Source organism: Zophobas morio, unplaced genomic scaffold (assembly GCF_036711695.1).
Source record: "Zophobas morio isolate AGI-343-1 ecotype UQ-CSIRO unplaced genomic scaffold, CSIRO_AGI_Zmor_V1 ptg000008l, whole genome shotgun sequence".
In the NCBI taxonomy this organism is placed as follows: domain Eukaryota; kingdom Metazoa; phylum Arthropoda; class Insecta; order Coleoptera; family Tenebrionidae; genus Zophobas; species Zophobas morio.
In genome coordinates, this window is record NW_026972113.1 from 3543101 (window position 1) to 3565006 (window position 21906).

At 39.3% G+C, this 21906-nt stretch overlaps 7 protein-coding genes across 8 annotated transcripts; 6 read left to right on the forward strand and 1 right to left on the reverse strand.

Annotated features, from left to right (window-relative positions):
* The first annotated feature begins 23 nt into the window (after positions 1–23).
* On the forward strand, positions 24–1874 carry LOC135125096 (telomere zinc finger-associated protein-like). 2 transcript variants are annotated; one of them, XM_064050437.1, is made up of 2 exons: positions 24–223; positions 275–1874. In XM_064050437.1, exon 2 carries the CDS (start codon positions 284–286, stop codon positions 1763–1765), a length of 1482 nt encoding a protein of 493 aa, XP_063906507.1. In that variant the 5' UTR covers positions 24–223; positions 275–283; the 3' UTR covers positions 1766–1874. The 2 variants fall into 2 exon arrangements, with proteins under 2 accessions (XP_063906507.1, XP_063906506.1); XM_064050436.1 differs by having other exon boundaries at positions 24–217.
* A 3676-nt stretch (positions 1875–5550) lies between these two features.
* On the forward strand, positions 5551–7237 carry LOC135125531 (zinc finger autosomal protein-like). Its single transcript, XM_064051193.1, has 4 exons — positions 5551–5654; positions 5801–5867; positions 5938–6904; positions 7056–7237. The coding sequence occupies exons 1-4, from the start codon at positions 5551–5553 to the stop codon at positions 7235–7237; spliced, it is 1320 nt and encodes a 439-aa protein (XP_063907263.1).
* LOC135125100 (zinc finger Y-chromosomal protein-like) lies at positions 7041–10511 on the forward strand. Its single transcript, XM_064050442.1, has 3 exons — positions 7041–7200; positions 7252–9127; positions 9190–10511. The coding sequence occupies exon 2, from the start codon at positions 7261–7263 to the stop codon at positions 8851–8853; it is 1593 nt and encodes a 530-aa protein (XP_063906512.1). The 5' UTR covers positions 7041–7200; positions 7252–7260; the 3' UTR covers positions 8854–9127; positions 9190–10511.
* On the forward strand, positions 9205–10218 carry LOC135125533 (zinc finger Y-chromosomal protein-like). The gene has a single exon (XM_064051194.1). It carries the CDS (start codon positions 9205–9207, stop codon positions 10216–10218), a length of 1014 nt encoding a protein of 337 aa, XP_063907264.1.
* Positions 10512–10889: 378 nt separating the features above from the next.
* LOC135125101 (zinc finger X-chromosomal protein-like) lies at positions 10890–12359 on the reverse strand. Its single transcript, XM_064050443.1, has 2 exons — positions 12243–12359; positions 10890–12180 (listed from the first exon to the last, which is right to left on the reverse strand). The coding sequence occupies exon 2, from the start codon at positions 12158–12160 to the stop codon at positions 10961–10963; it is 1200 nt and encodes a 399-aa protein (XP_063906513.1). The 5' UTR covers positions 12161–12180; positions 12243–12359; the 3' UTR covers positions 10890–10960.
* Positions 12360–12910: 551 nt separating this feature from the next.
* On the forward strand, positions 12911–19133 carry LOC135125102 (3-ketoacyl-CoA thiolase, mitochondrial-like). Its single transcript, XM_064050444.1, has 9 exons — positions 12911–13039; positions 13096–13262; positions 13360–13491; positions 13538–13802; positions 13857–14032; positions 14083–14283; positions 14335–14414; positions 18886–18960; positions 19013–19133. The coding sequence occupies exons 1-9, from the start codon at positions 13021–13023 to the stop codon at positions 19092–19094; spliced, it is 1197 nt and encodes a 398-aa protein (XP_063906514.1). The 5' UTR covers positions 12911–13020; the 3' UTR covers positions 19095–19133.
* Positions 19134–19493: 360 nt separating this feature from the next.
* LOC135125534 (uncharacterized) lies at positions 19494–21806 on the forward strand. Its single transcript, XM_064051195.1, has one exon. The coding sequence runs from the start codon at positions 19494–19496 to the stop codon at positions 21804–21806; it is 2313 nt and encodes a 770-aa protein (XP_063907265.1).
* Positions 21807–21906: the final 100 nt, after the last annotated feature.

The following is a 21906-nucleotide window of genomic DNA, read 5'->3' on the forward strand; positions in this document are numbered from 1 at the left end:
GTCAGAATTTTGCAAGTGACGTAACTGGAAAGATGTAATAATCAGTATCGCCCCTATTTAAACTTTCATTAAGACCTATATTCGTTCACTACCTGTTGTCATTGTTGTCAACAATCTGTCAAACAAATCCAATGACCTGCCTCAACTAAACCACATAATCAACCCCGCTGCACCAAGTTTACACCCCCTACACCATTGTGTAACGTAAAACACACAGGTAGAGGTTCAACCACCACAATAGCGACATTTCAAAAACCTAACCCTACTTTTTCAGAACTCGAAGATGTTTAATTCTATCGCCCAGTTTAAAACCGAAAACACCACAATCTACCCCCAGGGATTCAGTGCAGACGTTTTTAATTGTTCAGGGGTTATCCCCTCGTACCAGTGTTCGGCGTGCTCTTATAGAACTTATTTGTTAACTCATTACAAAAACCACACACTGCAAGACCCCTTCGAACAAAACTACAAGTGTGACAAGTGCGACTTCTATACCTACTCGCGGTACTTACTCTTGCGCCATATTTTATTCCAATGTAGTACTAAAAACAGCGAAATTTTAAAACAGCACCAATGTGATGTTTGTGCCTACACCACTCAAAACAAAAGCGCCTTAATCGTGCACATAATGGAAACTCATGATAGTGTGACTAGCGTACAACAGGCGCAACGCGTCCATAGAATGGGTGCAGAGGTTCAATTGTGGTTCAAACATATTCCGGACGAAGAGGTTTGGCTTCAATGTGACTATTGCGGGAGCAAGTTTAAAACGAAAAAACTGTTGCGGCAGCACGTCGAACTAATGCACGACGGAAGTGAAAATATCCCGTGGTTTCGGTGCGAACAATGCAGCTATAAAACTCTGCACAAATTTAGCTTGAAGCTACACATTTTAGTAAAACATACATCGGAAGCGGAAATTGAGTGGATGAAGTGCGAGTTTTGTCCAGCGAAATTTAAAACGAAAAGATATTTAGAAAAGCACGTCGGTTTCAAACATGTAGATTGTCAAGAGATCTTCAAATGTATGCACTGTGAGTATAAAACTAAACAAAAACAAAACTTAGAACAACATATTGTTGTTAAACACGCACCTGATGATAGTATAGTTTGGCTTAATTGTGAGTACTGTTCGGCGAAATTCAAACATAAAATATACCTTCGCAACCACTTAAGAGCGCGACACACACCCGACGACAGTATAGACTGGGCTTTTTGTCAATATTGTTCAGCGCAACTGAAAAAGAAAAACCTTAGTAATCACATAAAAGTGTTGCATGGTGATCCTGAAAAAACTTTATGGTTCCTGTGTGATTTTTGCGAATATAAAACGCGTTGGAAGAGGAATTTGAACCAACACGTTAAGGTGAAACATTCAGCTGATGATAAAGTTTCCTGGTTTCAATGCAAATATTGCCCGTCAAAATTTAAATTTACCATTCATTTGCAGAAGCATTTGAGAAAACTGCATAACAAGCGGTGTGTGGTGGCTTGTAGTCAATGTTCTTTTAAAACAGACGATAATTCTAAACTCAGGGATCATGTTTTGATGAAACATACGCCAAATAACCAAATTAATTGGTTTAAGTGTGAGCAGTGCCCGAGGAAGTATAAGATAAAAAACGCGTTGAATAAGCATATGAGGGCGAAACACAACGTGGGTGTGGAAAAGGTGGTTGTGAAGGAAGAGATGGTAGTGAAGGAAGAAGTGGTGAATGAAGAGGTTGAGGTGAAAGAAGAGGTGGTGGAAGAGGTAAAAGTGTAGATAGATGAGGAGGAAAACCGCAAGACGCAGCAGGGTTGGGTGAAAGTCTTGACTATGTCTTTGATTACTGTAGTAATTTATTGGGTTGTATAAATTAATTCCACCATAACCTTAAATTTTGTTTTTTACATATTGTTTCTTATATTTAATTGTTTTCTAGTATTAGAAACTATCAACAGTAATGTTTGGTCAAAAAATTATTAATTCACAATTTTGAAAGGTAGCTTAATTCTAACCTCACTTTTATTGGTAGTGGTGTTTTTGTAACTTTTAAATACCCCCAGTGTTAGATTCTAGTTTACTTTTACAGTTGCTGTATTTCTATAGTAGAGTTTATGAGTTTACTGTCTTGTGGCTGGATTTGGAGTTATTTATGTTAATTTGGGAAAAAGTTAGGCAACTCACAATACACTAGAATTAAAGTTTATTTGGACCCCTCAATACTCAATCTAGGAAAATTTTGCTTCTCAAATGTCAAACTTTTGGTGCTTTTGTGGTTATTATAACTACCAACATAAACTTGAAGCATTTTATTATTTCAACAACATTGCCTCCATTCAATTTAGTACTTATGTATTGTCGAAAATGGTTCTCGACGTTTAAATCAACAAAATTTATTGCTTTTCGTCTTAAAAACGGATTAAGTATTATAACATTTATTATTTTAAACATGTTAAATTTTTGGAGGAAAGTATCGATTTTGCAATTAAGCCCCGCCTCTCGCTCTGAGAACGAATGAAAAATTCATCACAATTAACCCTGGGATGGACATGGGTGGAGCTTAATCTCACGATACTTAAAAACTTATTTTTTATTCCTTCTAGAGAAGTAAGGATTTTGCAATTAAGCTCCACCCTTTTGGCTCACGACCAATAAAAAAATCATCAGAATTGAGATAGGGCGGGTGGGCGGGGTCTATATTTTGCCTTTTTTTCTTAATGTGTGTAGTCATCTTTTCAAAAGAAACTTAAAACATGTTTAAAACGGTAAATTTGTATAGGGAATTATCGATTTTGCAATTACGCTCCGCCCCTCGGTCTGACAACGAATGAAAAATTCATCACGATTGAGATTGAGACAGATGGGGCTTCATATATTTCACATGGTAATTTCTCGTAGAAAAATAAGGATTTTACAATTAAGCTCCACCCCTCGGCTTACGACGAATAAACAAAATCATCAGAATTGCGGGAAGTAAGAATTTTGCAATTAAGCTCCACCCTCTTGGCTCACGACCAATAAAAAAAATCATCAGAATTGAGATAGGGTGGGTGGGCGGGGTTTATATTTTGCCTTTTTTTCTTAATATGTGTAGTCATATTTTCGCAAGAAACTCAAAACATATTTAAAACGGTAAATTTGTGTAGGAAATTATCGATTTTGCAATTATGCTCCGCCCCTCGGTCTGACAACGAATGAAAAATTCATCACGATTGAGATCGAGAGAGATGGGTGGAGCTTCATATATTTCACATGGTAATTTCTCGTAGAAAAATAAGGATTTTACAATTAAGCTCCACCCCTCGGCTTACGACGAATAAACAAAATCATCAGAATAGAGATAGGGTGGGTGGGCGCGGTTTATATTTTGCCTTTTTTTTCTTAACGTACATAGTACATAGCCATCTTTTCACAATAAGAAACTTAAAACATGGTTAAAATAGTAAATTTTTGGAAGGAAATATGGAATTTGCAATTATGGGGCGGAGTCTAATTGCAAAATCGACTTTTCCTTATACAAATTTTCCATTTTAAACATGTTTTAAGTTTCATGTTATGAAAAGATGACTACGTATATTAAGAAAAAAAAGGCAAAATATAAGCCCCGCCCACCCACCCTATCTCAATTGTGATGATTTCTTTTTTATTCGTTGTAAACCAAGGGGGCGGAGCTTAACTCCAAAATACGTATTTCTTTACAAGAAATTAAAAACATATTTTTGAGTCCCGTGTTTTACAAAGAATACTATGTATATTAAGAAAAAAAGGCAAAATATAAACCCCGCCCACCCACCCCGTCTCAAATGTGATGATTTTTTTATTCTTAGAAACTAAAAAAACATTTAAAATGGTAAATTTTGTAGTGAAATATGGATTTTGCAATTACGCTCCGCCCCTCGGTCCGACAACGAATGAAAAAAATCATCACGAATGAGATCGAGACGGATGGATGGGGCTTCTCTTTTGGTTTTCTTTTTTAATTAATACATTTAGTGTTGTTTGTATCACACGATACCTGGTAATTTCTTGTAGAAAAATAAGGATTTTACAATTAAGCTCCACCCCCTCGGCTTACGACGAATAAACAAAATCCTCAGAATTGATAGAAGTGAGGATTTTGCAATTAAGCTCCACCCTCTTGGCTTACGACGAATAAAAAAATCATCAGAATTGAGATAGGGCGGGTGGGCGGGGTTTATATTTTTTCCTTTTTTTTTCTTAATACGTGTAGTCATATTTTCGCAAGAAACTCAAAACATATTTAAAACGGTAACTTTGTGTAGGAAATTATCCATTTTGAAATTAGGCACCGCCCCTCGGTCTGACAACGAATGAAAAATTCATCACGATTGAGATCGAGACAGATGGGTGGGGATTCATATATTTCACATGGTAATTTCTCGTAGAAAAATAAAGATTTTACAATTAAGCTCCACCCCTCGGCTTACGACGAATAAACAAAATCATCAGAATAGAGATAGGGTGGGTGGGCGCTATTTATATTTTGCCTTTTTTTTTCTTAACGTACATAGTACATAGCCATCTTTTCACAATAAGAAACTTAAAACATGGTTAAAATAGTAAATTTTTAGAAGGAAATATGGAATTTGCAATTATGGGGCGGAGTCTAATTGCAAAATCGATTTTTCTTTATACAAATTTTCCATTTTAAACATGTTTTAAGTTTCATGTTATGAAAAGACGACTACGTATTATAAGAAAAAAAGGCAAAATATAAACCCCGCCCACCCACCCCACCTCAATTGTCATGATTTTTTTATTCTTAGAAACTAAAAACACATTTAAAATGGTAAATTTTTGTAGGGAAATATGGATTTTGCAATTACGCTCCGCCCCTCGGTCTGACAACAAATGAAAAAATTCATCACGAATGAGATCGAGACGGATGGGTGGAGCTTCTCTTTTGGTTTTCTTTTTTAATTAATATATTTAGTGTTGTTTGTATAACACGATTTTACAATTATTAAGGTTCATCCCGCGGCTTACGACGAATAAAAAAAATCATCAGAATTGAGATAGGGTGGGTGGGCGGGGCTTATATTTTGCCTTTTGTTTCTTAATATACATACATAGCCATCTTTTCACAACAAGAAACTTAAAACATGGTTAAAATGGAAAATTTGTATAAGGAAATATCGTTTTGCAATTAGGCTCCGCCCGTGACTGCCAAATACATATTTCCTTCCAAAAATGTACCATTTTAACCATGTTTTAAGTTTCTTGTGAAAAGATGGCTATGTATATTAAGAAAAAATAGCAAAATGTAAGCCCCACCCACCCGCCCTGTCTCAATTCTGATGATTTTTTTTTATTCGTCGTAAGCCGAGGGGCGGAGCTTAATTGTGAAATCCTTATTGTTCTACGAGAAATTACCATGTGAAATATGTTCTTGGTGGTTAAAATAGTACACACATATTAAAACAAAAGGGCAAAATCGTCTTGTTCAAAGGTTACCATGTGTATTAAGAAAAAAAAGGCAAAATATGTAAATATGTAAATTTAAAGTGGTTTCAATGTGCGCACAGTGTCCAAAAAAGTATAAGATGAAGAGGTCGTTGGCTGTGCATGTGAAAAATAAACACAATGAGAGCGACAAAGAAGAAAAAGAGGAGATGAGGAGGAGAAGAAGCAGACTTAGGGACAGGTCGTAATCTACGACGCTAAAGTCGATGTTAAGATTCTTTAAAGTGAAACGCTATGCAACCAGTAATGTATCTAGTAATTTTTTGTAATATTTTTGAATAAAGAAAAAAAAAACAGTAAAAGTTTCGTCTTCGTATTTTCTTTGCCTAGGTGTATTTTGAGTTGCCTAAATCAAGCAAATCCTAACCTCAAATTTTCTAAATTAATTTTTTCCAATGTAAATATTTTGTTGTGACTGCGCGAAATTTACACCACGACCCCCCACACTCTGTACCCCACTTTTTCAGAAGTCAAAGATGTTTAAATCTAGCCCTCAGACGCCCCTAAAGAAAGACTTCTTTGATTGTTCAGCGAACATCCCTTCATACCAGTGTTCGGTGTGCTCTTACGAAACTCATTTTTTAACTCACTACAAAAACCACACACTACAAAATGCAGTCGAACAAAACTACAAGTGTCCAAAGTGCAACTTCCGCACGCATTCACGGTACCTAGTGTTACGCCACAACTTCTTCCAATGCAAGAAAAATCATGGGAGGCGCTTGAGTAAAAAGGTTCAACTACAATGTGAATACTGTCCATACACAACCATCTGTCACTCCCGACTAAAAACGCACGTGTTATTCAAACATACGCCAGACGAAGAAGTACATTGGTTTCAGTGTGATCATTGCGACAGGAAGTTTAAGATGAAAGGGAGCTTACAGAAACACGTCGACGTTGTGCATAATAAGATCAGTGAAAACATCCCGTTCTTGCGGTGCAAACAATGCAACTTCGAAACTCAGAACAAGTTCTACTTGAAGACCCACGTTTTGGTGAAACATACATCAGAGACTAAAATTAAGTGGGTCAAGTGCCAGTTTTGTCCAGCCAAATTTAAAACGAAAAAATATTTAAAGGGTCACGTTCGCTACAAACATTTAGACACTCAAAAGACCTTCAAGTGTGAGCAGTGTGACTTTGAAGCTAAAACAAAGACGAACTTAAAGTCACACTTTGTGATTAAGCACACACCGGATGACAGTATAGTTTGGATTTATTGTGACTATTGTCCGGCGAAATTCAAATACAAAGCGCGGCTTCGCAACCACGTAAGGAGGCGACACACCGATCTTGAGATGACTTCATGGTTTGGATGCGACTTGTGCGAATACAAAACGCCTTGGAAAAATTGTTTGCAGCGTCACGTCGTGGTGGAACATTCGGTTGATGATAGAGCTTCTAATAATGTTACAATTCTACAGTGGTCAAGCATGTGTATACAATGATATGTGTATTTTGGGTTGCCTAAATTAAACATAACCTACGATCTGGTGAAATTTAACTTTTCAAATGTCAGATTTTTGCGAAGTGCCAACTTAGATTTCGAGCGACAATCAGCTCTATTAACTCTTTCATTAAGAGTTATTGTCGTTTGCCGTCCTCGTCAGTGTTGTCAACACTCTGTCAAACCAATGCAATGACCTGCATCCACCAACCCTTACAATCAACCCCGACTGCATGAAATCTAGCACCCCCAGCGCACCTATTTGTAACAAAAAGCACAGGTTCAACCCCCACAATAGCAACACGTCAAAAACCTAACCTCACTTTTCCAGAACTCGAAGATGCTCAAACCCAGCCCCCAGTCTCAACCGGAAAACGCTTCAAACTGTCTCCAGATACTCATAAAGGACGAACTTTTCGACTGTTCAAAGAACGTCCCTTTATACCAGTGTTTAGCGTGCTCCTACACGACTGATTTGTTCACCCACTACACAAAACACTGTGACAACCATACCCAAGATTTAAGTCAACAGAACTACAAATGTCGCAAATGCAACTTCCACACCCACTCGCAGTATTTATTACTGCGCCACAGTCTCTTCCAATGCAGTGACAAGAACATCAAAATCTTAAAATGGTACAAATGTGATCATTGTTTTTACACCACCCAGCGCCAAAACGACTTAATCATGCACATATTGGGGAGCCACGATAACGTAATTGAAATCATCGAGACTCACGCGAGTTTGTTCTGTTGCGAGTTCTGCTTGAAAAAATTCCGGTGTAAGAACAGCGTCCGAAGACACGTGAAGTTTTTTCATAAGACACCCAAAGAGATTCGGTGGTTGCAGTGTGAACAGTGTTCATTCAAAACTCGGTATCGTTTCCAATTAAAAACGCACGTTTTGTTTAAACATACGCCGGATGAAGAGGTGGATTGGTTCCAGTGTGATTATTGTTGGATGAAGTTTAAGACGAGAGGGGGTTTACAGAGACATGTGGACGTCGTTCATGATAAAACCGGGAAAATCCCGTGGGTGCGATGCGAACAATGTAACTACAAAACGCGGAAAAGCTATGAATTGAAAACACACATTTTACTGAAACATACATCAGAGGATGAAATCGAGTGGTTCGAATGCGAATTTTGTCCGGCGAAATTTAAAGCGAAGCGATATTTACGACAACACATGCGCTACCAACATATAAACCCTCAAGAGAACAAATTCTTCGAGTGTGAGCACTGTGAGTTCAAAACTAAGAAAAAATCGAACTTGGATGTACACATCGTTGTGAAACACTCAACAGATGAGAATATTTTTTGGTTTTATTGTGAATATTGTCCGGCTAAATTCAAAGATAAAGAATATCTGCGAAACCACTTGAGATCGCGACACACCGACCCTGAGGACATCCCGTGGTTCCGATGCGACTTCTGCAAGTACAAAACTCGTTGGAAGAGCGTTTTAAAATGTCACGTTATTTCCAAACACTCAGCTGATGATCAAGTTCCTTGGTTTCGGTGCGAATTTTGTCCGTCGAAATTTAAAGTCAAAACTTATTTACAACAACACACGAGAGTTCAACACCTCAATCCTAAACCACCTTCAGTGGCTTGTGATCAGTGCTCTTTTAAAACGAACTGTAATGCGAAGCTGAGGGATCATATTTTGGTGAAACATGCCTCGGATGACCAAATTCAATGGTTTGAGTGTGCGCAGTGTCCGAAGAAGTATAAGATAAAGAGGTCGCTGGATTCGCACGTGAAGAACAAACACATGGAGAAGACGGATGTACGGATTAGGTGCACGTTTTGCCCCACGAAGTTAAAGTCTGAGTTTCTTTTAAATGATCACATAATGACGTATCATAACGATGCGGGGGCGGGGGGTGGCAATAAAAATATAAGAGTGAAGGAGGAGCGCGGGGCGTAATTTTCGACTGCGGTTTAGAATTGATTCGACCAAATTAAAACTGCTTAATCAAAGTGTACATGTAATGTAGCGACTATAGAGTCAATTCGTTTGTAAAGTTTTTGAATATTAATAAATTTTAAAATTCCGACTAGTGTGTATTGTGGGTTGCCTAAATCGCCAAACGTCAACAAACCTAACCTCAAATTATGTTTCCATAAACTGTAATTTTTTCCAAAAATACACTAAGTATGCAACTGTATTCTAGTATCAGTACTTTTCGTAGCAGTATTTGGTGAGAGTTACAAATCGGCGTTAGTTTTGAACGCCACTCTAAGTTTAACCTCACTTTTGCAGAACCCCCAGTAAACCATGGAAAGCTTTCAGTGTACTGACAAACTACCCCCATATGAATGTACCTCATGTCCCAACTTTCGAACCTTTTGTCTGGCGCACCTCAAACACCACCTCAAGCAAGGCCACACACAAAGTCCCATTTCAGTGGACTACAAATGCCCCAACTGTGATTTCCACTCATACTCGCGCTATCTCCTCCTAAACCACGACTTATTCAACTGCAGCCGCCTCCAAGGAGACACCGAATGGCTCATCAATAAACAACTAATCACAAATATCAAATTACAAACCAGAGCAATCGTATGCACATACTGTTTCAAAATCTTCAAACACAAAAGCTATCTCCAAAACCACGTCTACTTCGTCCACAAACCCAAAATCAAACTAAACTCGTTCAAGTGTGACCAGTGCTCGTACCACACCACGAAAAACAGCGACTTGAAGCGCCACATTCTAGGAAAACACACAGCCGATGAGGAAATCACGTGGCTCGAGTGCACTCTATGTATGAAAAAATTCAAAAACAAAACCACGTTGCACAAACACAACAAATACCTCCACAGCACGTCGAAAGAGAAGTTTTGGCTTCAATGTGAACATTGTCCTTTCAAAGCTCGAGTGAACTACGAGCTGAAAAAACACGTCATTGCCAAGCACACGTCCGAGGATCAAATTCATTGGTTTTTGTGCGACAAGTGCCCCATGAAGTTTAAAACCAAGGGGTATTTGCATGCGCACATAAAGTCGGTGCATACGGCTCGGGAGGATATGCGTTTGAATTGCCAGTTTTGCTGGTATAAGACACAGTGGCAGTATAAATTGAACGAGCACGTGTTGGCGCGGCATTCAAACAGTGATGTTCGGTTTCAGTGTGATCTGTGCCCCTCGCACTTTAAAATGAAGGCGTATTTGAAAAGCCACGTTCGGACTCATCATTCTAGTGAAGATAGGCGCTTTCAGTGCGGACTGTGCGAGTACAAGAGTGTGCGGAAGTATCAGCTGAAGTTACACGTTCTGAGGAAGCATTGAGTGAAGTCGAAAAAGTGACCATAAACAGGGTACCAAAGGGCCATGTGTGTCTGAGGTCAGTTTGACGCTAATTTATTTTTGATTCGAGAAATTTTGCTACATTGCAGCGGTATCCTTATTTTGAAAGAATAAGTGACAAAATTATCGATTATCGATCGACGTGGAAGGATCTTGCAACCATAAAGAAACTTTTATTCTTGTTATTGTTATTTTCAATACAGTCATAATCGTTCAATATTTATGAAAACCATGTATCTCTTATCAATAAATAAAATATCATTTTTGTCCATAAATTACTGACTGTCGATGTGTATTGTGGGTTGCCTAATTCCAATAGTACACATAACCTCAAAATTTAAACACAGGTATATTTTCCATAAATGTGACCCGATAAAATGTAGTTTATATAAAAATGCAAAATTCAACCAATCAAATGATCAACTGCAACAACAAAAACGAATAAAATTGCTGAGGAATTATTTCGTCAAACTTGTATTGACACACGAATTTCTAATTTGTATTGTGGGTTGCATACGCGCAAACCTAACCTCAAAAACGCTTCACTTTTAAAAACCGAAATTTGAGCAGAAACTCAACAGAATGCAAACTAGTGTTCAACACTTTAATACTGAGTAGATTTCACATTTTTCTTGTTTCAAAATACACTCATCACCATTCACGAATCGTATTAAATACACAAAAACACCTCTAATGTCCTAATACTAATTTTTCTTTGGAAATTCTACGAATACATGTGCACATACTTCGTATGTTTCTGCAAATAATCTCTCGTTTTAAACATAGCCGTACATTCACCGCACGCGAACCAATCGATTTGATTTTCTGGCGTATGTTTAACCAGAACGTGTCGCCTCAAATCCGGTTTATTCCTCGATTTATAAGTGCACTGTTCACAGTAAAACCACTTCTCACCACCGTGTTGCACTTCCTTGTGACTTAGCAAATCTGCTTCGCTTTTAAAGCACTTGGAGCACGCTTCACACTGAAACAAGTCAACTGTCTGTTTTGTCTCTCCATGCCCCGATATAAAATGCTCCCTCAAAAGAGACTTATCTTTGGTTTTGATTTTGCAGTAGCCGCACTTAAATACGCAGTTTTTTGAAGACATGTGCATTCGTTTGACGTGTCTTTGCAAGCCTTTGTTGTCTTTGAATTTCGACGGGCAGAGGTCACAGCAGAACCAGTCGATTTTATCCTCTGCCGTGTGTTTAAAAATGACGTGTTGTTTCAGGAGGTATTTGCTGTTGGTTTTGTAGGTGCATTGGTCGCAGTGGAAGAGGTAGGTTTTGTCTGACTGGGGGCTATCGTTGTTCTGATTGACGAAACTAGACGGAGATAAATCACACTGATATCGGCAAACTTTCACAGACTTGCGATGGTGGGTTTTCATGTGGATTTTTAGCTCTAGATTTGTTTTAAATTTGATTTGACACTTTTCGCACTCGTCTGAGTGCTTCAATTTCATGTGAAAGCGCAGTTTGTAGTGGTACCTATACTTACTAGAGCACTGTTCACAATGAAACCATTGGATTTGATCTTCCGCTGTGTGTCTATTGCGGACATGTCTCGTCAAATATGACTGTTTTTTCGTTGTAAATGAACAATAACTACACACATAGTCGTGACAATGTGAAGAATTCGCTTTTCTGGTACGTGTTTTCGGATTTGTCGATGCACAAGCTTTTAGTAAACCATGTGTTATTAGCAGAAACTTGGAATACGTTTCAAAGGTGCATTTTCTACACTTGTATAAGAGTTCTTTTGGCTCCTCACTTCTGTGCTCTTTCGAGTGCCGTTTTAAACACACAAGGAAATGTGTTTGAAACTTTGAACACTCTTTACACTGGAAAAGTTCGATGCTTTTTGAACACTGAAACGCGTGGTTTTCTATTTTTATGAATTGGAACGTCTGAGGAAACATTTTGGTCAATTTTTTGAGATCTGCAAAAAGTGAGGTTAGGTTATCCAAAAATTTAATACAAAAAATTTGAGATAGAACAAACCCTGGGGAGCAATACACGATCATTATTTATCTTGCACTGACATGTTTGTCACGTCTGACTGGCTATACTTATTGAGAAAATTTATAAAACATCGGAAATGTATTTGTTGTGTGAGTGATGTTAGGCAACCCACAATACACATTTTGTTGTAGATGTGTTGGGCTCCCAAGTTTTATTTTTCTGTATTCAAATTATTCATATTAAGGTTTCAGTTTTATACGTGAAATGTTGTTAAACATGTACATATTTTGCAGAACAATTTTCTATCGAATTTTAAATAAATAATAATCGATATAAAAGTTAGGTTAGAATGACCTTTGTAAATATCACGCAACCCCCAATACACCTTGCCATGGTCAGTTTTTAAATGTAATACCGTATTACTGGCATTATTGTTATTATAATACGTTGTGTTTTAATAAAACAGTAAATGCGAGTCTACATTTCTGGAAAAATACGAAAACAAACTTTAATAATAATTAATCCATCATAATTTTCAAAATTAAGGGCGCCATTAAAAATCCTAGATGGCGCTCCCACGAAAATTCAATTCAATAAATTATTTATCATTTAAAGCGGTTTTATTAAATCATAAACCAGTTAGAGTCGTGTTATGCAACTAAAAAACACTCATACGCATGTGCACCCATTTAACAATAAACAATTAGTGTTATCGCATTTGTTTTTATCTTTAATGTTTACTATTGTCGTCGATTCTGAACTTTATACCATTACAAAGTAATTATTAGTTATACAATTATTACTTTAAAACACACAGATGACTTCACTGGTAAAAGGTACAACGACCCGAAACTAAAATAGCCCAAAATTTTCAAAACTAAATTAATTCTAGGTGTAGTGATCGTTGCGGCCAAACGCACTCCGTTTGGTCGATATGGAGGAAAATTCGTGAAAACTTCAGCAGCAGAACTGCAAATAGTCGCTGCAAAAGCTGCGCTCGCAGCAGGAAATGTTAAACCTGAACTAATAGATTCGGTGATCGTTGGAAACGTACGCCTTGTAAGTTCTGAAGCCCCGCCTTCACTGAGATTTTACGCCCCGCCTTTTTTCATTTCGAACATTTCCATTGGTTGCACTACTACATGTAGTTTTTTAGCAATCATCTCCTGAAGGAGGCTTAATTCCTAGACACGTGGCTCTGAAAAGTGGAATTCCGCAAGACCGAACCGCTGTTCTAATAAACAGACTCTGCGGCTCTGGTTTTCAGTCAATCGTGAACGCTGCTCAAGTAAGTCGGCTCTATGTCGTCGCACTCTAGACACTCACCCTTTCAGGAGATACAGACAGGCATGTCCCAAATTTGTCTCACCGGAGGAACCGAAAACATGTCCCAGTGTCCCTACATTGGACGAAACCTACGTTTCGGTGTTCCATTAGGGCAAAACGTGGTTCTAGAAGATTCCCTTTGGTTGGGTTTCACTGATACGTACGCCAAAATGCCGATGGCACTCACAGCCGAAAAATTAGGAGCTCAGTTTAAGCTGACGAAAGAGGAAGTCGATGCTTTTGCTCTTCGGTCGCAGCAAACTTGGAAAAATGGTACAGAAGATGGTTTAAGTTTGTTGTTTTTACGTTTTTTTTTTTTTTTTGTAGCGCATGATGGTGGACGGTTTAGTGAAGAATTGACACCGGTGACTATTGAGGGAAAAAAAGGGGCTGTGGTGGTAGATGTGGACGAGCATCCAAGACCTGAGACCACTCTAGACGGGCTTAAAAAACTGCCTACTTTGTTTAAAGAGAATGGGCTGGTGACAGCAGGATCTGCGTCTGTTGGTTTTGTTCTGTTCTATTTTAGCTTACTCTAGAGGGTTGGTTTTAGGGGATAAGTGACGGTGCGGCGGCTGTGGTTGTAGCAAACGAAGAAGCTGTTAGTAGACACGATCTTACCCCCTTGGCTCGAGTTGTCGCGTTTTCTGTGGTGGGTGTTGATCCTACTATTATGGGAATAGGACCAGTGCCTGCTATCAAAAATGTGTTAAAAGCAACCGGGAAAAGTCTCGACGATATTGATTTAGTTGAGGTGATTTTTGATACTTGACGAAACGAAATGATAGTTTTTAAGTTTGTTTAGATCAATGAAGCATTTGGTGCGCAAGCTCTTGCTTGTGTTAAAGGCTTGGATTTGGATATTAATAAATTAAACGTGGATGGTGGGGTGTAGCAAGGTTTTGCTTTATCCAGTGGAATTGATTGTTTGGAAATTATAGGTGAATAAAACTGAACGAAACGATTGAAATGTGTATTGCAACTTGGTGGTACATCAACTGAACTTACAGTGTCAAGTGCGCACATGCGCAAGCTTATGTCGGTAATACAGTTAGCAAAAGGGTAGTTTTCTATAATATCAACACTCCCACTAGAAAACTACAACTATCAACAACAAAAATTTTTAAATTTAAATAAAGTAAAATTAACGCTTCTTGAGTCCCATTTCCTTCAGGTGCTTTTCATGCAGTTCCAGAGGTAATGCTTTGGTCATCACATCAGCTGTCATTTCCTTCGAAGCAATGTGTTGAACTTGTATGGCCTTTTCTTGAATTTGCTCACGAAGGAAATGATGTCTCACATCTATGTGCTTTGTCCTTGCTCTGTATCCTCCCACTCGACTCAGATCCACTGCGCTTTTATTGTCACATTTCAGAATAGGTCCTTCGTCATCGACTTCAGGCATTAATTCATTTAGAAGGCCCTGTAACCAAATAGCTTCTTGCGCCGCTGCACTTAGAGCCATGTATTCTGCTTCAGTTGTGGATAAAGCAATGGTGGGTTGTTTCTTGCTATTCCATGATACAGGGGCCCCTTGGAATGTAAAGACATATCCTGTGGTTGACCGTCTCTCATCTTCATCACCTGCCCAGTCTGCGTCACAAAAACCTGCAAGTTTTCCATTCTCTGTCCTTGTAAAACAGAGTCTGAAGTCCTTTGTGCCCTGGATGTATCGAAGGACTCGTTTCACAGCTGACCAGTGAGCAGAGCCTGGATTATTGTTAAATCGGCTCAATAACGCTAGAGAATATGCCAGGTCCGGACGCGTACCCTGACATGCATACATCAATGACCCAACTGCCTCTTGATATGGTACATTCTCCATGTTTTGAACCTCGTTCGTTGATTTTGGGCACATTTCTTTTGTTAGCTTCTCGGATGGACTTAACGGAGTTTTAGTCGGATTGCAGTTTGCCATGTTGAATTTTGATAAAACCTCTTCTAAATATTTTGATTGGTCCAACCATAATTTGCCCTCTTTTCTGTCTCTTGTTACCCGAATTCCCAGGATATACTGTAATTCTCCCAAATCTTTCATTTTGAATCTGCTTTCCAATTCTTTCTTCAATTCATTTTTCATTTTTGAATCGTTGCCCAAAATGAGTAAATCATCTACATAGACTGCGACAATTACAATCTTATTATCCTTGCAAAGATAATATATGCACTCATCTCGTTTTGATTGATTTAGCCCAATTTCTATAAACGCTTGATGTAACTTCAAATTCCATTGTCTTCCAGCTTGCTTCAAACCATACATTGCCTTGTTTAATTTGCAAACTTTATTTTCTTGGCCTCTAACTTCAAATAATTCAGGCTGCTGAATAAAAATGTCATCGTTAAGATCTCCTTGCAAGAACGCAGTCACTGCGTCCATATGATCAATGTCAAAGTCATACTTGACTGCAAGGCCTAAGATCAATCTAATCGAATTGTATCGTACCACAGGTGAATAGGTTTCTTGATAATCTATCCCCTTACGTTGACAACAACCTTTCACTACAAGTCTGGCTTTAAATCGATCTATGTTCCCGTCTTGATCTAATTTTGTTTTAAATACCCATTTGCTGTCAATCACTTTAGCATTGGTTGGCAAATCTGTGAGAGTCCATGTTTTGTTTTCAATGAGTGCATCGTATTCAGCTTGCATTGCTTCAAGCCATCTTGTACACTCAGGACTCGAAACAGCTTCTTCAACATTTTTGGGCTCCCTCGTCAACGACTCAACATGGTAGCAAATATATTCAGAAAATTCCTTTGCTTTTCTTTCCCTACTTGATTTTCTTATAGCGGGTTCTTCTCTTTCGGTGTTTTCGACTTGCTCAACATCATCATTGGTTTCAATTTCATGGACATTACATTCAACCTGAATTTCTTCAATTTCTTGTTCATCAATTTCGTCTGCTTGAGTTTCTTCGATCTCACACTCTTCACTTTCTTCGGTATGATCATGGAGGTTCGTTTCATCGGTGATTGGGTAAAACAACCAATCATTGTTTTCACTTTGCGATGCATTTGGAAGTTCTTTTTCAAAAAATACAACATCTCTAGCCTCCACAATTTTCTGTTTTCTTATGTGATAGAGCCGGTAGCCTTTCGAACCATTTGCATAGCCCACATGAATGCATTCTTCTGACTTCGGGTCCAATTTTCTGCGTTGTTGTTTAGGCACGTGAACAAATGCCCTACAACCAAACACTTTTAAATAGGATAGATCAGGTTTCTTACCTGTGTAAGCTTCATTTGGTGTGACGTCTTTCAATGTTCTTGTCGGTGCTCTGTTGATCAAGTGGACAGCTGTATTTACGGCTTCTGCCCAAAACCTTTTCTTCAAATTGGCACCAATTAATAAGCAACGCGTTTTTTCTATGATGGTGCGGTTCATCCGCTCTGCAACTCCATTTTGTTCGGGCGTATGTGGAATCGTTGTTTGGTGACAAATACCAGACAATTTCAGCAGCTTGAGCAACCTGTTGTTGACATATTCAGTTCCATTGTCAGTCCTCAGAGTCTTGATTCTATTTCCCGTTTGATTTTCTACCATATTCTTGAATTCTTGGAAAACATCGTGTACTTCTGATTTGTTTCTTAGGAAGTAAACAAATACTTTGTGGGTGAAGTCGTCCACAAAAGTGAGAAAGTATTTTGATCCTCCCAATGAATTTTCCTCCATAGGACCACATAGGTCTGAATGGATTAGTTCCAAGGGTCGGCTTGAGTTCTTGACATGTGGCTTAAATGGTAGACGGTGTTGTTTGCCCTGCACACATACCTCGCAAGGTTCACTCAGCGAATTTTTGAAATTCGTTCCCGTAACGACCCCGTTTTTTATTCGGTTCATGCTGTCCGTTGACGGATGGCCTAGTCTACTATGCCATAGATGTATATTGTCAGCAACCGATACTGAGTTAGCACCGTGCACCTTATTTTTCGGTCGATCCAGTTTGTACATGCCATTCTTCAGTGTGGCACTGGCGATGAGGGCGTTGCTTTTGTCGTATATACTGCATTTACTGCTCTCAAAGTAGACCTTGTGCCCCTTATTGGTTATTTTGCTTACAGACAGCAAGTTTGTTGTCAAATCTGGCACAAACATAACCTCTTTTACGTTTATTTTGTCAGGTGTACCACCTGTACAAACGTCCAAATTTACCTCCCCCACTGCATCGACATTTAGACGATTTTTATTGGCTACTATAATTTCCTGCGTGGATGAAGGAGGTTTGCTTGCGGATGTCAGCCATGTTTTGTCGTTTGTTAGATGGACCGATGCGCCGGAGTCGATATACCATTCATTTTTTTCAACATGATCGTTTCCCGTTGACAAGACTGTTAAGAAGGATTTCGCTTCCTTCGTGTTGGAAGATTTGCCATTTTCTCTCTGCAGGCGAGCCTTTCGTTTAAAACAATTCTTCCCGAGATGACCAATTTTATTACATTCAAAACACCGTGGCCCATTTTTAGTATAGTTCTTCTTTTCGGCGTGGTTTCCGAAGAACGCTACTCCATTTTTGTTTGAACTGCTTGTATCGACCTTGACCTCTTGTAATAGTTTCACCTTGATCGAGTCACTGGTAATGGCGATACCGGAGCTTTCTAGTCCCATTATCATCGGGCGATAATGGTCTGGCAATCCAGCAAGTAATAACGTCCCGAGCCATTCATCACTTACAACAAAACCAATATTCGTCAATTTATGTCCTGTTGAAATAATCTTGTTAACGTATTCTTCTACGGAATCACAATTATCCAACTGAGTTGTGATTAAGGTACGTAACAGGCCAACTCTTCGCGTAAGTCCGTTATCGTCGAAGGCCTTGATTAAATTTTCCCATGCCTCTTTCGCTGTCTTCGCATTTTGCACGTGGACATAGTTTATGGGGTGTATCGACAGGATTATTTTGGCCTTAGCCTTTGCAACTTGTTTTGCCGTAGTGTTCGTACCCTCAACACATTCCCACAACTCTTCATGCTCCAAATATGTTTGCATTGCGAATTTCCATGAGTTGAAGTTTTCGCGCCCTAGTAGTTTTTCGATCGGTGGTAGCGTGGACGCTGCCATTTTGTTGCCGGAACACAAAAGTTTTTATCACTAAGATATATCGGATTCACCTTATTTTTACACGCGGCCAAACAATCAGCAGTACCCTGGGCCCATAACCTGTAGCAAGGTTTTGCTTTATCCAGTGGAATTGATTGTTTGGAAATTATAGGTGAATAAAACTGAACGAAACGATTGAAATGTGTATTGCAACTTGGTGGTACATCAACTGAACTTACAGTGTCAAGTGCGCACATGCGCAAGCTTATGTCGGTAATACAGTTAGCAAAAGGGTAGTTTTCTATAATATCAACATGGGGCTATCGCGATTGGGCACCCAGTGGGGGCTTCTGGGTCAAGAATTATGGGTCATTTGGTGCACGAGTTGAGGTATGTGATGGTTGGGTTATAGTGGTATGAGTATTAATTTGGTGTTTCCCAGACGGAGGAAAGCAAAACTGGGAATTGGGTCTGCGTGTATCGCTGGTGGGCAAGGTATTGCGCTGATGGTTGAAGCTCTGTGAAATTTTTATAATAGGACTGTACTGGAGTTAGCTCCGCCCACTAAAACCACCTAAGAAAGTGGCAAAAATTGATTGTAAACTTCTTTCAATTTAAATTACATCATTTTTAAACCAAAACTGCTACAGTGTGTTTTATTAGTCACAGCCAATCTAATCTTGACTCGCGGGATTTTCCAGATTAGTTAATTACAAACTTTCAGAAATTTTCTCCAATTCAGGAAAAATCTAATCACTTATCTTTGTCCAATCTCAAAATCAAAATAAATATATTACCAATTTTTGGTGCTTCCCACACGCAAAATTTCTATCTGAGTACTACTGGAGTACTTCCCAAAGGTGTGCCCTTTCACGCTATAAAACAACCTCATCTGCGAAAAACCAGGCAGTACCTAAATCACCATGTCTCAATCCAAGACGGTTTTCTTCGACAACCACCAACGCCAGTTAAAAATCCCTTTCATCATCTACGTGCACTTCGAGGCCCTTCAAATCCCTACGACCAAGCCTCGAATTAAAATCGTTCACAAACCTTGCGGCTTCAGTTACTCCATCAAGTGCTCCTACGACGACTCCCTCTCAAAATACGAACAATTCTTCGGCGAATTCAGCACCAAAGTTCTTTGGGAGAAGCTGGAGCTCGAATGCAAAACAATCACCAGAAGACTGATCTCGCGAGCCGAACCTCAAGACCGAAAACTGAACGAAGCGGAACTGAAGTCGTTCCGAAGCATCGTCAGCCAGATAATGAACTGTCACTGGTGTGGAGAACAACTTGAAGAAGACGACAAGGAAGTGGATTTTTTTAACCTGACGGGTCAGTTTCTGGGGGCTGCTCACAAGAAGTGTAAGTTTCAGCCGAAAGTACCGCATTTCGTACCAGTAGTCATGCACAACTTGTCTAAATATGGCGCCCATTTCCTTCTCAACCACCTCACGAATGACGAAATGAAGGAAATTTCTTTCGTTGGTAACGACAAGCTTGCGAAGCTCGGTTTCGTCAGGAAGTTCCCGAATTGTTTTCCTCTTCGTTTCATCGACTCGCGTCGCTTCATGGATGAGCAGATCGAAGATCTGGAGAATATTCTTGAAGATTCGAAGAAACACAAAATCAAGGAGGAGTTTCGCGGGAAGAAGGAGTTCGATTTGATGAAGAAGCGGACGTGTTTTCCGTTCTACTACATGGATAGTTTCAAGAAGTTTTCGGATGGGTGTTTGCCGTTTAGGAATGGGTTTTTCGACCAGATTCGAAGAGAAGATGTAGGTGACGAAGAGTACGAGAGGAGTTTGAAGATTTGGGAGACCTTCAAGTGTAGATCGATGGGGGATTATTTTAAAGTCTACTTGAAATCGAACGTGTTGCTGTTGGAAGACGTGTTTGAGTCGTTCAGGTCGTTGTGTTTGAAAAAGTACCATCTAGATCCGGGGTACTATTTTACGGCTGCCGGGTTCGCGTGGGACGCCATGTTGAAATTCACAAAAGTGAAGTTGGAGTTGTTGGAGGACGAAACGATGATCGATTTTTTGAAAAGTAATCTTCGTGGAGGGATCACACACTGTTCGAAAAGGTACGCAAAAGCGAATAACGTGTATTGTGAGTACGATAGACGAAAAGAGTCCAGTTTTATAGTGCATTTAGACGTCAACAATCTCGGAGGGTGGTCTATGTGTCAAAAACTCCCGTTTACGGGGTTTCGGTGGTTGAACCAAACCGAAATTCGACGAATCCAAAAAGAAATTAAGAACCTTGACGATAACGACTTTGGTTACGTGTTTGAAGTCGACTTGGACTATCCCAGAAGTCTACATAAGCTCCACAACGACTTACCGTTTTGTTTTCAACACCTAACAATCCCACCACCACCGATAGCCCCCCATCTAACATCCTACAAAGCAGTTCTAAACTTCTACAACAAAAAGAACTACGTTCTCGACTACCGCAATCTACAACAATGTCTCCAGCATGGTCTCATTCTCAAAAAAATCCATCGCGTGCTGAAATACAGACACTGCAAGTGGTTAGAACCCTACGTAAGCTACAACACCAAACTGCGAACTCAAACCACTTGTAATTTCGAAATCAAACTCTACAAGTTTCTAAACAACGCGGTCTATGGAAAAATGACGGAAAAATTCAGCAGCGACAGACCCATCTATGCAGGTTTCACCGTGCTGGAGTTGTCCAAGAACTTCGTCTACGATTTCCACTACCAGAAGATGCTCGCTAGATACAGAAACAAAATCAACCTTCTCTACATAGACACAGATGGTTTAATCTACGAAATCCAAACTTCTGACTTCTATCGCGACGTCAAGCAAGATCCAAATTTTTTGAGCTGGTTTGATACTTCGGGTGTCGATAAGAGATGGGGGCTCCCCGTGATTAATAAAAAAGTGTTGGGGAAAATGAAAGACGAGTTTGGGGGGAAGATAATTCGGGAGTTTGTTGGAGTCGGTGCTAAGGTGTATTGTGTGGACGTCGAGGGGGAGGTTGTGAAGAAAGTTAGCATGAAGAAGATAGTGTCGATTGAAGATTATAAAAATTGTGTGATTTATGATGAATACGTGAAGAAGAAATGTTGGACGACTGAGGTTGTGGGGCACGAGATTTATACCAGTGTGGGTGTAAAGGTGCTGTTATCACCCGGTGATAAGCAGCGGTTTGTACTGAGTGATAAGATTAATACTATTGCCTGGGGGTTTGGAAATTATTAAGCAAATTCTAAATTTACTACACTTCAAGGACATCGACCGACTGTTAAGAACTTGTTATATTTTCGTGATAAGCTAAATTATGTAAATTTTGTATTTAATT

Bases quoted from the DNA above. Each gene is read 5' to 3' on its own strand.
- LOC135125100 (XM_064050442.1), top strand. From the start codon at position 7,261: ATGCTCAAACCCAGCCCCCAGTCTCAACCGGAAAACGCTTCAAACTGT.
- LOC135125531 (XM_064051193.1), top strand. From the start codon at position 5,551: ATGAAGAGGTCGTTGGCTGTGCATGTGAAAAATAAACACAATGAGAGC. The intron at 5,655-5,800 runs GTAATCTACGAC...TTCTTTGCCTAG, and splicing joins AGCAGACTTAGGGACAGGTC to GTGTATTTTGAGTTGCCTAA. The intron at 5,868-5,937 runs GTAAATATTTTG...CCACTTTTTCAG, and splicing joins CTAAATTAATTTTTTCCAAT to AAGTCAAAGATGTTTAAATC.
- LOC135125534 (XM_064051195.1), top strand. From the start codon at position 19,494: ATGTCTCAATCCAAGACGGTTTTCTTCGACAACCACCAACGCCAGTTA.
- LOC135125101 (XM_064050443.1), bottom strand. From the start codon at position 12,160: ATGTTTCCTCAGACGTTCCAATTCATAAAAATAGAAAACCACGCGTTT.
- LOC135125096 (XM_064050437.1), top strand. From the start codon at position 284: ATGTTTAATTCTATCGCCCAGTTTAAAACCGAAAACACCACAATCTAC.
- LOC135125102 (XM_064050444.1), top strand. The intron at 13,263-13,359 runs GTAAGTTCTGAA...GTAGTTTTTTAG, and splicing joins TCGTTGGAAACGTACGCCTT to CAATCATCTCCTGAAGGAGG. The intron at 13,803-13,856 runs GTACAGAAGATG...TTTTTTTTGTAG, and splicing joins GCAGCAAACTTGGAAAAATG to CGCATGATGGTGGACGGTTT.
- LOC135125533 (XM_064051194.1), top strand. From the start codon at position 9,205: ATGGAAAGCTTTCAGTGTACTGACAAACTACCCCCATATGAATGTACC.